Source organism: Canis lupus, chromosome 1 (genome assembly GCF_011100685.1).
Source record: "Canis lupus familiaris isolate Mischka breed German Shepherd chromosome 1, alternate assembly UU_Cfam_GSD_1.0, whole genome shotgun sequence".
Classification (NCBI taxonomy): domain Eukaryota; kingdom Metazoa; phylum Chordata; class Mammalia; order Carnivora; family Canidae; genus Canis; species Canis lupus.
The window spans coordinates 48,527,312-48,544,592 of NC_049222.1; the positions used below are offsets into that span (position 1 = coordinate 48,527,312).

Here is a 17,281-nt window from a genome sequence, read left to right on the forward strand (position 1 = left end):
TTACCTTTATAATCAGAAGAGAAAATTATTTTTTCTTTTTTTTTTTAATTTTTATTTTATGATAGTCACAGAGAGAGAGAGAGAGAGAGAGAGGGGCAGAGACACAAGCAGAGGGAGAAACAGGCTTCATGCACCGGGAGCCCGACGTGGGATTCGATCCCGGATCTCCAGGATCGCACCCTGGGCCAAAGGCAGGCGCCAAACCGATGCGCTACCCTGGGATCCCTATTTTTTTTTTTTCAAAAAGGCTCCGAAGACAACTGCTATTTGAAAGGGGAAGCCTAAGATACCGTCTGGCAGTTCACTCTGAGAAGCTTAGTTATGGAAAAGCTCCCTCAGAAAATCACGGTTTAGTATTATGTCTGAAACGTGTATAGAGATGCATTAAGAAAGCAGAGAACCTTATGGAAAGTGTGTCTATATCTTTTATGAAATTGCTGTTGGAAAGTATCCATTATGTTGTGAACTCCGATTTAAACCTCCGAACAGAATTCCTTTTGACCATTTGTTATTGACTCCTTTTATGAGACCTAGATCAAGCTATTTAGCTCATCACATTTCACTTTTGGTATTAGCTGCTAGCAATTTCAGAAATAAGTTTTATGCTGAACCGTGGCAGTCACTAACATCCTGGTACAGGTTTAATTGTTTTCCCTCTTCCATTACAATTTTACCTCTTGAAAAACTTAAAAAATTGTTCCTTTCTCATTTGTCTTTTTATTACAAGCTGACTTCATTTCCGTTTTGGAAGTAAACAAAGTAGAACAAATAAAATACATTTTAAAAGTATATCACTGATAGTATTATACATCCATCAGAATGGCTGTGCTGAAAAAGCCAAGAAGATGGCAATGCTGGCAAGGCTGGGAGCAGCCGGAGCTCTTATACTCTGCTAGTGGAGGTGTGACTTCTACCGCAGAGAGGCGCATACCTCAGCCAGAAGACGTTCACTGCAATGTGCGTGTCCTGGCACCATGGTACCTGTAGCTGCAAACTGCACCATCAGTAGGAGGCACGTTCCTGCCTGTCGTGGAGTATTGCATGGTAGTGAGGAGGAGTGGTGACAGCTAGTTTCACAAGCATGATGTTGAAGGCAATAAGCCAAATATAAAATAGCACACGGTGTGTGCTTCCATTTATGTAAATTAGAAGAACAGGCAAAATGAATCTGAGCCATTAAATCAGGATTAGTGTCACTCGGGTAGTTAGTGACTCGAAGGGGCATATGGGGGGCTTTTGGGATGCAGTGATGGCATTTCTTGATCCAAACACTGTTCGCATTGGTGTGTTCCATCTGTGACGGTGTGTGGAGTCATACGCTGAGGGTACACACACAGGTTTTCGTAGGTTCGTTTCCTTTCAGTAAAAACTTCAGTGAATATGTGGCGCACTTTAAAAATCCAAACTCGTCAGGTTGCTGATCTATCCATCAGGATGTGCTGATCCACACCCATTTCTTTAGACAGTTCTTGCCTTTTTTTTTTTTTTAATTAATTTATTTATTTATGATAGTCACACACACAGAGAGAGAGGCAGAGACACAGGCAGAGGGAGAAGCAGGCTCCATGCACCGGGAGCCCGATGTGGGATTCGATCCCGGGTCTCCAGGATCGCGCCCTGGGCCAAAGGCAGGCACCAAACCGCTGCGCCACCCAGGGATGCCCCAGTTCTTGCCTCTTTAACAGAATTTGATATGTGAGGGTTTCTTTTGCTGTTGTTGGAAATCTTTGGTGTTTGCAGGCTTGCGTTTGCTGTTCTCCTCATGTGTGCTGGTGGCTGTGGCTCTTCCCTAAGGGCTGTCAGAACCACGCAGGCACCTGCCTGTGGGTGTCCCCATCGGTTTCTTTAGCCAGTTTTCTTCCTCGTTGATAGAAATCGAGTTCAGGATGAAAATTACCCTGATAGCCTCTCCAACCTAGCAGGGGAGAGCATCATCACGAGGGCATCCCTTAAGGGTTCGTCACCCTGTTTTTGGCAGACTACATCTGCCCTTAAGCAGATCCTTAGATGGTTGATGGTCCTTTTCTTTCAATTTTTTTTTTCTTGATGGTCCTTTTCTTGTCTTGCCTGCTGTGTGGACTTTATCTTCTGTCTGGCATTGTTGTTAATGCCATGTACCCTTAGTTGAGAAGTTTTCTTTTCTCATTCTCGTATTCTGAACTTCTAGTTCATTGATTTCTCCTTACATACATATCTGTCTGAAGTGGAGCGGCACTCCTTCTGTCTCTGCCTCTTCTATCAGCTCTTGTTCCTCTGAGGACATCTTGCACATATCCTCTGATGCCATGTTCAAGTCCAGGCCACCCTCCAGGTCTTGCAGGCACAGAGATACTCTTATCTCCTGTGTTTTTTAAGTTTGTTTCATTGGCCGTGCTCTGCATATGCAGTGGAATGTAGACTTTAAACATGGTGCAGGTGGCTTTTACCCATTTCCTTGTCATTTTCTCCTGTGCCTTTCAAACACCTCTACACACATCCCATCAGCTTCCGGTGTCCCCAGAGCTAAGCAGGGCATTTCCCCCCACTAAATGCCCTTTAGTTGAGTTCTTGAGTGACACTGCCATCACCTGATCACATTTCATTTCCTCCTTTTTCTTCCTAAGCCACAACCTTTCCCTGGGTGATGAGATGAAAACAACAGCACATGCTTTCTTGAGTCCTTCAGTTTTCAGTCCAGTAGATACCCTCTGGTTTCCATGTGAATTGAGAGGACTAGTAGCCAGCAGCACTTTGAGAAGGACTAACTGGATTCTTGAGTCATACTTGCTCTCTCTTGTTCTCATATGACAAATTACAGAAGCAAATGTTAAGCTTTTCCCCTCCAAATATATTTTTTAATGTTTTATTTATCCATGAGAGAGAGAGTGAGGCAGAGACCTAGGCAGAGGGAGAAGCAGGCCTCCTGCAGGGAGCCCGATGCGGAACTCGATCCCAGTACCCTGGGATCACGACCTGAGTGGAAGGCAGACACTCAATGACCGAGCCCCCCAGGCATCCCCTCTCCAAATATTTCTGTATAATGTCTTTTATATGAGTTTTCAAGTGTTGTAAACCCAGGCTGTGACTTGGAACCTGGGAACCAGTTACAGGGGGTTGCTTAGTGTGGCACAAGGTTGCTGGGAGCACCATTACCTGGAGCAGCCTGCACCCTGACATGCCCCCACCCCTGTGTGTTCCTGTGCCTTTCCTAGTCACAGGGCTGGGGGCAGGCAGAGGGTAGGGGGAATGTCACAAGGCATTTGTCTTCTGCCAAAATAGCAGTTCTGGAGGCATTGTTATGGAATTTATTTACGTTCATGGTTTCACATTTGCACAGTATTTGATATCGTATTTGCTTGCATATAGTCAAAGTAGGTGCCCAACAAATGTTGAATGGATGAATGGAGAACCAGACCGAAACTCTGTCGACTTGGATTAGGGAGCAGTGGCCTAAGCTCTAAAGCGGAGGTTTGTTCCAGAGTCAGTTTGTGGTATCGCAGGGTGTGCCCAGTCTCTGGAAGAACAAAGGTGGCTTTGTGAAGGCCAGGGGATCTTGACGCACATGCCAGAGAAGGGATTCATGACTCTTTAAGATTTCGAAGTAAATGTCTAAAGCTTGAATGTTTCCTGGGATTTAACTCTATTTCCTTTCACTTATTTTACTTTTTAATTTCAAATGTACACATTCGCACTTAAATAAAAGTAAATGCTAAAACAGCCCCCTCCCCCTGAATTCCATACAGTGAGGTCCATATGGTGGCCTCGGTCCTAATCGTGGCTCTAGCGTGTGCACTGGACACCTGTCCCATAGAATCCCCGGGGGCCCTTCTGCTAGCCCTGGCACCACCGGGGCCATTGTCTGTCGTGGAGGGGCCAGGGCCCTGTTCTCTGAGCTCCCCACAGTCTTCTTGGGCTCACTGGTGGGGAAAGAACGACTTTTCAAGCCATTGGCACAAGTGAATACCAGACCGAGCTGGGAGTCTGGTCTGGTCACAGAGGAAGCCAGAGGTGATTCCTCTTAGTTGCTGCTAGTGTAGGCAGTCTCCCGGAGAGAAACCATGTGTGGAGGTGGTTTCCTGGATCAAGACAGACAGGGGGAAGGTGCTGCAGGAACATAGGAACAGTGGATTGGGTGCAGTATGGTTTCGAGCATCTGTGGTGCACCTGCCACCAGCGCAGGGCTTGGACACAGCCGTGAAGGCCAGGATTGAGTTCCACCTCATCATCTTCCTCCTCCCTCCTGTGAAATCCTAGTTCAGAACTAAAGACATGTTTTGCGTTTAGCTATATTTATTGGAGAAAGCATTGTTTTCTTGTGTTATTTTTTTTTATTCATGAGAGAGACACACACAGAGGCAGAGACACAGGCAGAGGGAGAAGTAGGCTCCATTCAAGAAGCCCCACGCGGGACTCAATCCCAGGACTCCAGGATCACGCCCTGGGCCCAAGGCAGGTGCCAAACCACTGAGCCACCCAGGGATCCCCTTTTCTTGTGTTATTTTTTTAAAGTGAGTGAGTTGTTTTATACTGTTCTGTCAGAAGTTTTAAGACAACATCTCTCTCCTTTATAAAGGGAGTCCTTAGTTATTTTCCTTCTTAAGAATTAGACTCTCCTAAAGGTCAAATACTTTCATCACTGTCACTTTAAACATATTTTATGAAGTTTTCCTGATACTTAACACTTTTTCTTTGTCTTCTTGATTGTGCCTTGCAATCTGTTTTTTCAACTAAGATACATATTATACTTTTTTCTGTTTGATATCACATTCACACTGCTACTCCCCCATCACTGCTCATAATTGCCACCATGATTGTTTTGTAAATGATACCTTTTAAAATTTAAACAGGATAGCAATGTCGTAATAGTTACATTATGTTTCAGATTTATGACAGTGGCTGTTATCTATTGAACTTGTGCTTTATGCCAGGCACTGTGCTAACCTTTTTTTTTTACCTCATCTTACTTAAATGTTCTGATAATTCTGCAAAGTAGGTAATAGTATCCCCATTTTATGGAAGAGAAATCTTAGGGTTAGTGATATTAAGCTAGTTCCCCAACTAGAAAACAGAAGAGCTAAGATTTGATCCTGAGTCTCTGACTTCAAAATTCATGTGCCCTTAGTCACCATGATCTCTGCTTTCTCATTAACATTGATTGTTAGGGATCCCTGGGTGGCGCAGCAGTTTGGCGCCTGCCTTTGGCCCAGGGCGCGATCCTGGAGACCCAGGGATCAAATCCCACATCGGGCTCCCGGTGCATGGAGCCTGCTTCTCCCTCTGCCTGTGCCTCTGCCTCTCTCTCTCTCACTGTGTGCCTATCATAAATAAATAAAAAAAAATTAAAAAAAAAAAAAAAAAAACATTGATTGTTAATTGTTGGTTTTTGTTTGATGGCTTTATCCAAGTACAGTTGACCTACAGTGAAGTGCACTGTATTTAAGTGCACTATATTTAAAATATAAAATTTGATCCATTTTGACATATGTACACACCTGGGAAACAATCACCATAATAAGGACACTATGCATACCCCTCAGTGCCTAAAGGTTTCCTCCTGCCTCTTCCCCCTGTTACCTTCTCATCCTCCAACCACCACTGATCTACAGATTAATTTGTATTTATTTAAAATTTTATGTAAACACGGGATGCCTTGGTGGCTCGCCCAGTTAAGCATCTAACTTGTGATTGCAACTCAGTTTGTGATCCCAGGGTCATGATGTCGAGCCCCACATTGGGCTCCATGCTCAGTGCAGAGTCTGCTTGTGATTCTCTCTCCCTCTGACCCCCACCCACCTCTCATTCTCTCTCTCATAAATAAATAAATCTCTAAAAAAAATTTAGATAAACACAGTCATACAATTCTTCATACAATTCTTCACAGTCGAATTCTTTCACTCAGCATAATTATTTTGAGATTAACTGGTGCTGTTGGGTGTATTAGTTCATTCCTTTTTGTTGAGTAATATTCTGCTGTGTTGATATAGCATAAACTGTTTATCCTTTCACCTGTTGAGGGACATTTAGATGGTGACCAGTTTTGGGCTGTTTTAAAGCTATTGTGAATACCTGTGAGTAAATCTTCATGTGGACATGTGCTTTCATGTCTCTTGGGTAAATACCTAGCCTTGGAGTGGCTGGGTCATATGGTAGAGGTGTGTTTGACGGTTTAAGAAACTGACAAGACTGTCTTCCAAAGTGGTTGTAATGCTTTACATCCCCTCAGCAGTGTGTGAGAGAGCCCCAGTTGCCTCACATCCTCATCAGCACCCAGTATGGTCATGTTTTTAATCTTGGCCATCCTAGTGGGCGTATAGTGGTATTTCATGGTGACTTTTATCTACAGTACTTTGAAAATGCCTTCTGGCTGGCATTTTTCTGGCAAGAAATCTGTTGTCCTTCCTTACCATTGGCCTCTGAATAGATGCTTTTTCCCTCCCACCCCCTCTATGCCTATTTTTAAGACTTATCTTTTACTTATTTAAACAATTTGATTTACCTTCCAAAATCCTCAGTGTACTTTTTGTTTCTCTTACTTAGGACCCTTGAGTTCTTGAATTTGTGAGTTCATAGTTCTCATTAAATTTAGAAAAGTTTTGGTCATTATTTCTTCAAGTTTTTTTTTTTTTTTTTTTTTTTTTTTTAATCCTTTTGTCCATCCCCCACCACTAGAGGTCAAAGACACAACTCTTAGGCCACCTGCTGTTGTCTCACAGCTTACTGATTCTCTGTTCACTCTTGATCTGGTTCATTTAAAATCATATTTATTGTCACTTCCCCATGTTCGCTCATCTCTGTAAGGTCTGTTCCACTGTTATTCCTCTTCCAGGTCCCGACTGCATATGTTCGGACTTTCCTTGAGCTTCTTGCTGTCCTTGTCTGCTAATTCTGTGTAATCTAGGATTACTTGTTATGGTTCAGATTTTCTCGTTTTTTTTTTTTTTTTTTTTATTGTACTATGTATTTTTTTTCTTTCTTTCCTGTTCTTTCTTGAATGTAGTTGACATGCACAATGTCACTTGTCTGTATTTTTATTTTTTTTAATAAATTTTTTAAAAAATTTTTATTTATTTATGGCAGAGAGAGAGGTGGGGGGGGGGGGGGGCAGAGACACAGGCAGAGGGAGAAGCAGGCTCCATGCAGGGAGCCTGACGTGGGACTCCATCCCCGGTGTCCAGGATCACGCCCCGGACTGCAGGCGGCGCTAAACCGCTGAGCCACCCGGGCTGCCCAAATCTGTTTCCTTTCATGGAAAGCATGGCTTTTTCTAATAGGGGATTGACAGTGTTGATTTTTCTTTTTTAGAGACAGATTCTATGAGTGGAGTGGGGGTGCAGAGGAGGACGGGGAGAGAGAATCTTCGGCTCCATGTTCAGCACAGAGCCCGATACAGGGCTCGATCTCATGACCCTGAGATTATGACCCGAGCTGAAATCAAGTTAATTTAACACACTTAACTGACAGGGGCCACGCAGGCACCCCAACAGCATTGTTTTTTGATATGAGATTTAAGAGCCAAATGCTCTTGTTGTAATTACAGAATAAATTTGTCTACCAGATTTATCATTAGTATGAACCATTTAAAACTATTTTCAACTCTTGGTGATTAAAATTTTCAAAGTCTGCATTCTTTAATATAAAAATAAAATGCACTAAGTGTTAAAATTTTAGAACATGTGAGAAGGCATAAGGAAAGAACATTTAAAATTACTTACTGTATCTAGAGATCACTATTATTAATAATCTGGTGTACTTCCTTTTAGATGCATATTTTTTTCAAATTATTTTCCTACTTTACATTTTAGTGGAAGACTTATGACCCAGCATTTTCCCAGTTGGAAATTTGGTTCCGATTTTTCTTTGTGGTGCTTACCTTCATTGTCACGGTAAGTTCTGTTTGCTGAATGATCACATCAGCACCCTACCAAAGGCAGAGTTAATTTATGAATTATGATTATCAAAGTGTGAACCAGGGAAGCAAACCATAAGAGATTCTTAACTATAGAGAACAACCAGGAAGGGAGGTGGGCAGGGGGATAGGCTGAGTGGGGGACGAGGTTGAGGATGGCACTTGTTGGGATGAGCACCGGGTATTGTCTGTAAGTGATGAATCACTGAATTCTCCTGAAACCAATATTATGCTCTATGTGAACTAACCTGAATTTAAATTTTAAAAAAGTGTGAACCACATGAGAGATTTATCTGAATGCTGAAATGTTCCATCCAGTGGGCTGACCTGATATTACCAAATATGCTGTATTTCTGCTAGGATGCTGTCATGCAAAAAGAGCGGCATGGCATCTGTTAGTAAGGACCTCTGTGTAGTACTACAGTGATGACAGATCCCCAACTTTTAGATTTTATTTTATTTATTTAAAGATTTTATTTATTTTATTCATGAGAGACACAGAGGCAGAGACACAGGCAGAGGGAGAAGCAGGCTCCATGCAGGGAGCCTGACATGGGACTCAATCCCGGGTCTCCAGGATCAGGCCCTGGGCTGAAGGCGGCGCTAAACTGCTGAGCCACCCGGGCTGCCCAATCCCCAGCTTTTAAGTAAATGCTCATCAGAGTGCAATGACAATGCCATATCACCTGCCTTGTTGAAATGACCTTCTTTTTATCCAGGCAGATATAGCACATTCTTGCAGTTTTACCTTTGGAAAATTGTAACAGATCTCAGTCTTTGGGCTTTTCAGGAGGAAGGACTCAGATGAGTGGGTTTGGAAGTACAAGCTTTTGGCTCATTTGGGGTCTGAGTTCAGTGTCCACAAGCACCCTGTAACTTTGGCGGGGAATGCTTACCCTTAAAGCAAAGCAATCACACAGGGGCCCAGTCTGGTCCGTGAAGTGGGGAATTTAAAACTAGAAGAAGAAAATAAATACACACACACCTACACACCTACATACATACATCCTGGAGGAAGAGGGTGTGTGCCTTGGTACTCAGCGCCACATTCTGCCTATCAGCTGCTTGCTCCTTGCTGACATGGAGGGTGTAACATTCGGATATATCCACCCTTTGTGGTGGGGGCCACTCGAGTTGTCACCCAAGGCTCACGTTGTGCTTCACAGTCTAACTGTACACAGAAGGACGTAGGCTTGTCAGGGATAGACCTGTGAGAGAGGTGCCAGTTGGTGGTGACATGGGACCTGGGTGTGGGTGGGCTGGGAGGACACAGCATTGGGATGTGGTGCATGCATCCTTAGCTCTGGGATACAGTGGAGTCTGCGGAGAGCTGGGATGGTGGTCCCAGCCTCACCCAGGGAGTCCCTTAAAGAATTTACTAAAGATGAGTGGAGGGATCCCTGGGTGGCGCAGCGGTTTGGCGCCTGCCTTTGGCCCAGGGCGTGATCCTGAAGACCCGGGATCGAATCCTACATCGGGCTTCTGGTGCATGGAGCCTGCTTCTCCCTCTGCCTATGTCTCTGCCTCTCTCTCTTTCTCTCTCTGTGACTATCATATATAAATAAAAATTAAAAAAAAAAAAAAAAAGATGAGTGGAGAACTACAGGCAGCAGAAATCCTTGCTGTTTCTTGACGTATCTCTGTTGTCCAAAGGTCTGCTGCCACACTCTGGGGCCCAAAGAGCTGGCACCCAGGGCATGATGTTCTTAAAGAAATGAGCCTAAGCCTCACAGACTGGGAGAAATGGCCCACCAGCCTGGGAAGTCCAAATTGCTTAGAAAATCATTGACTTATGTTAGAGTACAGAAAAAAACAAAATAAATATCAAAACAAAACAACCTCCTGGTCTTTTATACAAATTGTATAGTGTTTTAAAGTACTTTAAAGAAACTCCCATGGCTCAACACAGCTTCTTCAGGCACGTGTTTGAAAACACACACATTCTCTGACCATGGTTACCAGCCTCATTCCCTCAGCTTTTGTTCGGGGAGCCCTGGTGCCATCTGCAGATGTTGCATGGCTGGGAGCATGTGGCCTGTCCCCAGGGAGGTGCCTGGGTGGCCCTGCGGGGCCGACCTGTTAGAAGTAGTCTGTCCAGGAGGAGGTGGGAGGGGTGGGTACTCTGCCCTTTGGCAGAGGAGTTATGGCCACTATATTCCCCACCCCCTCCTGCCCCTCTGAGAGCAGCTTGTGATCATCTTACCTGCAGCTCCTTGCCAGTGATTCACCATCTTATCTCCGTTGGCACTAATGCTCTCAGCTGTCGGTGCAACAAGGGGTAACTTAGAGGGAGGTTTGGCTGACCATCACTCTGGGAAGGCTTAATGTGGTACTAAGCAAGGTGTCAGCAAAAACAGTGACTTGGGTTCCTGATTTGGTTTGCAGTGCCTGTTTGCACATTCCCTCCGGAAGTTTTCCATGCGAGACTGGGGGATGGAGCAGAAGTGGATGTCCATTCTTCTGCCTCTGCTGCTGCTTTACAATGGTAGGTGCCCATTTTTATTTTGGAGCTTTCCCCTTTAAAGCTTAAAGCTGCAAGGTGTCCTAGAGCCGGTCTGGCCCCAGAGTCTCCAGAAGAGCCTGGGAGCCCCTGAAGGAACAGGTGGCCGCATCCCCCAGAGCGCGTGCGTGGTGGTGTACCGGGACGAGGCAGATGCCTGGCAGCTTGCACGAATAAGTGATTGCTTTGGTAGTTAAAACCTGGAAGGGCTACAGACACAGCCGTCTTGGAACTTGGCTGAAGGCGGCAAACACTGCCGTCTGTTCCTCCTCCCCTGCTTCAGAAGGCGTTTGCTTCCAGAGCCGCAGCCCTGGGATTCCCAGGCCTGCGGGGAGGAGCGGATGGCGGAAGCAGACGGCACTCTGTAATGATCACTGGAGCAATCTGTTCATTGGCTTTTAGGTTTTTTGGAAAACAAAACCGCCTTTAGTTCGCTACCTCCCTTTGGCTCCGACTGAGGAGAGGGTGACTGAGCTCTGCCCTCGCAGAGGACGGAGGCCCCAGGCTGGGTGGGGTGAGCCTGCCTCCACCAGGCCTTTCTGCCGGTTGCATTCCAGATCCGTTCTTCCCCCTCTCCTTCCTGGTGAACAGCTGGTTTCCAGGCATGCTGGACGATCTCTTCCAGTCTGTGTTCCTTTGTGCCTTGCTGCTCTTCTGGCTGTGTGTGTACCATGGGATACGAGTTCAGGTGAGCATCAGCCCTCAGCCCTGCCCGAGGGTGCCGGGGACCTGGTCCTTCTGGTCCACGCTCTGGTGCTGCTCCTGCAGATAAACTGCTCCTGGAGAATCTGTGTTCAGCCCCAGTCAGCAGAAGGATGTAGAAATGACTTGAGTGCCTCTGATCTAGTGTGTACTTCTAGGACTTAATGGTTTGCAGAATTACTAACTCATTTCTTACCATTTTTTATTTTAAGGGAGAAAGGAAGTGTTTGACTTTCTATTTGCCCAAATTCTTCATTGTCGGACTGTTGTGGTTGGCTTCTGTCACACTGGGAATATGGCAGACGTGAGTAATTCTATTATGTGTGGAACTTTAGGCATGGGAAGCATTTGACAAAGGAGGACAGATCTGGAGTCTTACTGTATTTTGTGAACCCAGCTGGAATCTGTCACCAGGGTTTCAGGACATGACAGTGTGACTTGAATCGAGGATTTGTTTTAGCCTGACTGGCATGTAAGGGTAGCACAGTTCTAGTCTCAAACGGACAATAAAAAAGACTATGTCATTTTAGATTTCTCCTTCAAAGTGGCAGAGACATCGTCTTCTGTAGAAATGATGCTCATGGGTCCTGGCTCGCCCCTGCCCACAGAAACGTTAGTTTCTCCTTGGGCTTGTGTCTGTGAACTCCCCATCCCTGTACCAGCTCCTGACGCTTAGCGGGATTAGTAGTTTTGTCCTTCTGTAAAATGGGACCACCGCTGAAGCCTCATGTAGTCATAGCCCCAGGCACCCAAGTAGGATTTTCTGCAGAAATGAGTTCTGTTCCAGGAGTATGGTTTTGACACTTGGCACGTCGCACTCCACGGCCCAGTGATGCAACAAGCACTCAGCCCGCCTCATCTCCCTGCCCTGTCTCTGCTTCTTCAGCTACTCAGTTACCCAGTTTCACTTTAAAATGAGTTGCATGGAAACTGGCATTTACTTCTGTATAGCTTTCTTTGTGTGCTCGTCTATTCCCAATGCCCATGCGTTCCATTGAAAAGGTGCTGGAAAATAGTTGGTAACATTGCAGGAGAGATAGTAGAGGGATTTTTTTTTTTTTTGTAACAAAATTACTGTAGCTTCACAGTAATGACAACTGCAGGCAAATAGTTTAGTAGCACTGGAGGCATTTTCAATGTGAAATTTAGGGTTTCTCAGAAATTTAGGATTACTTCTTAAAAAGTCTTTTACTGTGGGTTGGTAAGTAGTTTATGTTAATAAAGTTTTAAAAAATTTATTTTTTTAAATAAAGCCCCTATTTTTTTAAATAATAAAAGCCCCTTTGGGGCTTGAACTCACGACGCTGAGATGAAGGGTCGCATGCTCTACCCACTGAGCCAGCTAGGCACCGCTGTTAATAAGTTTCTTTAAAAGCCAAAGGAAGGGCACCTGGGTGGCTCAGTCGTTTTGGCATCTGCCTTCGGCTCAGGTCATGATCCCAGAGTCCTGGGATCAAGCCCTACAATGGGGTTCCCTGCTCAGTTGGGAGTCTGCTTTTCCCTTTCCCTCTGCCCCCATTCCTACTCTCTCTGTCTGTCAAATAAATAAAATCTTAGAAAAAATAAAAGCCAGATGAAAGCAAAAAATGCAAAGTAAGCTAGTTATTAATCTGTGTGTTTTTTTTTAATAATACAATACTATATTTTTAGAGTTAATGAATTACACGATCCAATGTACCAGTATCGAGTTGACACAGGAAATTTTCAGGTAAGGATTATTAGTGATGGCTGTGGGTTTTCCTAAATTGCTATTTTTAAAAATTACTGAATTTTGTAACTTAAATAGTACTGCTGAAATGACTTTGCTAACTGGCTAGTTAGGGGAGACTATAGAAGGTTCATGGGTACAAAATGTGGAATGTGTTTGAGTAGTATGAAAAATAAGCTTTTTAAAATGAAGTTGTCGCTTCATTCCTCGGTTTATGGTTGAAGCACAGAAAGTGTATCAGATTTTAGGAGGATTGTAGAGCAATTAAGAAATCTGTTTTGTTCATTTTGTTGGTTTAATTCTCTAAAGTAGAGAAATGTTTCCAAGAGAATAAATGGTGTGGCCAGGTTGGCTGGTGTGGGCCTGTAGGCACAGCAGCAACAGGACACAGCACCCTGGGTAATGCTCTGCTCTCACCAAAACCTAGAATTCTTTGTACTTTCAAATAGGGGGTCCAGTGTTTATTTTACACAGGGGTCAGCAAATGGTACTCAGGCCCTATATGTGGCTTTCCCTCAAATCTCTGGGTTTATTGCCATCCCAAGGCCTCTCACGGGGCAGCCCCTCCTGGGCATGGCTGGCTGCCTAGCCAGGGCATGGATGTGCGAGGGGCCCCGGGGCCAGAGGGAGCCTGTGAGGTATCTAGAAGGCATGGTCCCAGCAGGGCAATCCCAGAGGCATGACGGAGTTGAATCCTGAGCTTGGGTGATCGCCACCATTTCTCTGGATGCTTTGCAGAGCTTCCTGTAAAGTGATAAAAACTGTGGTTCTTCATGGGAATGGCCTCTGAGAAAGAGGGAGGTTTAGTGAATGATGATGATCTTGAAAGATGTGTGGCTCGTGTTGAGACCACACATGTCATAGCGAGTAGTCTGAGCACATGATTCTTAGCCAGATTTTTGCAGGGGAGCACTGGTAGTCTTTCATTCCATTATTTAGAAGTTTGAGGAGTTTTGAAGGTTGCTCAGTGTATGCCTTATGAGCCATGTGCTATGATCTTTGCCCTCAAAGAATATAGGACCTTGTGAGGGAGAAAAAACTTAGTAGTAAGTACAGACCCGTGCGCAGCGTCCCTGTGTCCTTAGGGACAGTGGGCCCAAGTTTCTAGGGGAGGAGGTGTCTATTTGTGTTTTGTCCTTTGTCTTTTAGTCTTCTAATGCTGTAATAGGTTTTTTGGGGGAAGGGGCTGAACCTGGAACTGGAGAGGAGGGGAGGCATTCTGGGCCAGGGAAGGGCGGTGCTGTTGCAGAGCTGCCTGGAGCCGTGCGCCAAGTTGGCAGGGGCCTTGGGCAGGGCTGTGGGCGGTGCTGGGTGGGGAGGAAGGCCTGCAGGAGACCCGAGGCGGGGCACCTACACCCCGGGAAGGCTTGGGGCCATGTGTGGGAGGGGGTAAGCCTCAGAGAAGCCTTCTCTAGGGGCATGACATGAAAGGAGAGGACAGGGAAGAGCTGTATTGACACATTCTCAGGGAAGATTCTGCAGACCCCAGTGACAGATCTACAGGGCTGTTGGTTGAGTGTCACTACCCAGATTGAGATAAATAGGTTCCTGCTAATCTGTCACTGGAGCTTTTGTCTGGTTCTCACGTGAAAACTGAGGAGTGGTCAGGGGTCTTAGGTCACCAGGGTGGGTACCTGGGCCAGTGCGCCAGCTTCCCAAGTGGCCTGCAGGTCAAGCCTCCCACCTCCCCAGCCCCTGCTGTCCCCGTGCTCTCCCTCTGTAGAAGGGGATGGTGGCACCGTCCCTGCTGAAGAGTTGCCGTGCAGGTTGAATGGAGCAGGAACCCAAAGCCCTTGGCCAGCACTCGGAAGGACTTGAGCGAGGCAGCTGTCACCGTGGCTGTGGTCACCTTTGTGTCCCCTTCTCAATCAGTGGCCTGTGTCTGTTACTAGAGGGAATGCTGGAAGCCTGAGGCTTGCAGAGCCAGCACTGGTGTGCTGAGCTCCCGCTGCATCCTGGGTCCCGCAGAGGGAGCTTGGACTCTGGCTCATGGGGCCAAGCAGGCCCGGGGCTGTCCCCGGGTGAGCCACGTGGCTCACAGAAGGCTGAGCAGCGAGTCTGATTGAGGAACACGCTCTTGTTCTCTGTCATGGAGAGACCCTCAGGACTGTAGGCCCCTTGTAAAGATGCTCGGTTTTCCTGCTTGCCGTGGTGTTGGAAGGAGGAGCAGGGCCGAGCGCCTGTTCTTACTCAGCTGCCATCGTGTGTCATTCTAGGGAATGAAGATTTTCTTCATGGTGGTGGCAGCCGTGTATATTTTATACCTTCTGTTCTTGATCGTGCGGGCCTGTTCTGAGCTGCGTCACATGCCTTATGTAGGTAAGTGCCCCATCACGAACTGCCCAAGGCCAGGCAAGCTGGGAGCTGGCCGCACAGCTGGCCTCTTGTTGGAGCCCACCCAGGAAGGGCCTGACCTGGATGGGACCTGGCCCACTCCCTCTTGCTGGGGAGGAGCGCCTTCGGTCCCTGAGGAGCCACAGCAGGGCTGAATGGGCGACTCTGGGCCTTTTAGACAGTGCCTTGGGGCCAGCACTGGGAGGCCTGTGAGGTGGAAGCCACCTGGGGCCCTGGGTGGATCCTCCCAGAATTGTACCTTGCAGAGGAGGTGGCCAGGGTGGTTTTCCTAGTCCCGAGTTAGGGCAAGTCATCTGCTCACATGGATCCCTTCTCTCAATCTGGAACAACCAAGTAACAATGGCCGTCGTCTCCCTGGGGCACCTCCTCGACTCTGGGCAGGTGGGACCGCGCATGTCTTCTGGGCTTCAGGTGCACACAGGCTTAAAGTTCAGACGGAGGAGGGGTTTTGTTCAGGAGGCTCGGTTCATTATTTGTCTTTTTTTTCTTAAGCTCCCTGTGGTAAGAATGGAATTTACTTCCAAAGTGGTTTAATGAGGTATTTCTTTCTTTTTCAGATCTCAGGTTAAAATTTTTGACTGCATTGACTTTTGTAGTGCTTGTTATTAGGTAAGAAGACTTTATTCCTTGAAAGAAGCAAAACAGCGTATTTGTATTTTCCTGTCATGAATATCTTTTCTCCCCTTTCACAGAATTAATTTCAGTGCTGCATTTCTAGCCAGATCTGTTCATTGGGTCAGAGGGCCTCTTGCTCAGGGCAGGCACTAAGTATCCCCAGTGGCCAAGAGAGCTCACATTGTGTTATAAATGCCCCGGGGAATGACAAGCGTAGATGAGGCCTGCGGGCCCTGGACCATGCGGGTGGAGTGGCCACAGCCCAGTGTGGGGTTGAGAACTAGAATACCTCATACTTGGTGCCTGGCGACCTTTTGATGCTCCAAGGAGAGGACTGTGTATTTGAATTCGGTACCATGGGTGTCTTTGAACCACCACGTGATGGCCCCAGGGGAAGGACACTGGGTGGGGGAAGGCTGTGGTGGGAGGCTGCAGAGGCTGAGTGAGGCCCAGGTGACCAGGTCGTTTCTGTGAATGCCTGCCAAATCATTGTTTGGCTGTTTGTGTTTGCTTCTTTCTGCTAAAATCCGAGTCCAGAGGGAAAGATTATAGTCCCTTGCCTTTCTTTTTGGCAGTTTGGGTGGCAAATAAATGGCTGCCGGCTGTTTTCCTTGGGAGCCACATGGGGCTCTGAAAGGCCAGTTTTGTAGGGCAGCTGTAGGGTGCCCCGCTGCCTGAGTTTTGGCCTCCCGTGGGCACCCATGTCCCTTCCCATCCAAGTCGCTCATTGCCCATCATACCACACGATCTCAGCGCTCTCCATTCGGCATCTGCTTTCACCTGGAAACAGCAGTGCGGGTGTCCTGTAGGCAGCCCTTCCTCAGCACATGTGCACAGGTGATCTCTGCTTCTCACACAGGCTCCCTCACACGCCCTCATGTTCTTTTACACATACACTCCTCACACACCTTCTCTCTCTCACACCCCCTCACACATTCCCTCACACTCACTCACTCTCCCACCCCCCACACACTCACACTTTCTTACATACTCCCTCTCACATTCACACCCTACCTCACAATGCTCACACCCCCTCATACACACACTTACTCTCAAACCTCTCACATACTCTCATATCCCCTCACGCATTTTCTCATATCCCTTCACACACACACACACACAAACATCCCTTCCACACTCACACTCTTATCCTCACACCCCCTCATACACTTTCTCACACTTTCCCTTTCACACACCATACACACTCTCACACACTACCTCACAATACTCTCACGTATTCACAGCCTCTCATAAACACACTTATACTTTCAAACCTCTCACACACTCTCACGTCCCCTCACGCATTTTCTCCTATCCCGTCACACCCCCCCACACACACACACCCCACATACCCCTCACATCCCCTCACATGTCTTCACCCTCATGCCAAGTCCACAGGTTTGGGAGTGAGATGCCTGTACTGACCTCTGTAGAGTCTGACTTAGAAGTCATTCTGCCTTTATGGTCTTTCTTCATAAAAGTTTCAAGGGGACTCATTTATTTGTCCAAGAAGCGT

At 46.5% G+C, this 17,281-nt stretch overlaps 1 protein-coding gene across 4 annotated transcripts in view; it reads left to right on the plus strand.

The window, feature by feature from the left end:
• TMEM181 (transmembrane protein 181) overlaps positions 1–17,281 on the plus strand; it is a 74,565-nt gene that overhangs the window by 50,609 nt on the left and 6,675 nt on the right. For all 4 annotated transcript variants that reach the window (XM_038526444.1, XM_038526445.1, XM_038526447.1 and 1 more), the window contains exons 7-13: positions 7,782–7,862; positions 10,271–10,370; positions 10,943–11,073; positions 11,300–11,391; positions 12,738–12,795; positions 15,012–15,114; positions 15,708–15,759. In XM_038526444.1, coding sequence (XP_038382372.1) covers positions 7,782–7,862; positions 10,271–10,370; positions 10,943–11,073; positions 11,300–11,391; positions 12,738–12,795; positions 15,012–15,114; positions 15,708–15,759 — 617 coding nt within the window. The remainder of the gene's footprint in view (positions 1–7,781; positions 7,863–10,270; positions 10,371–10,942; positions 11,074–11,299; positions 11,392–12,737; positions 12,796–15,011; positions 15,115–15,707; positions 15,760–17,281) is intronic.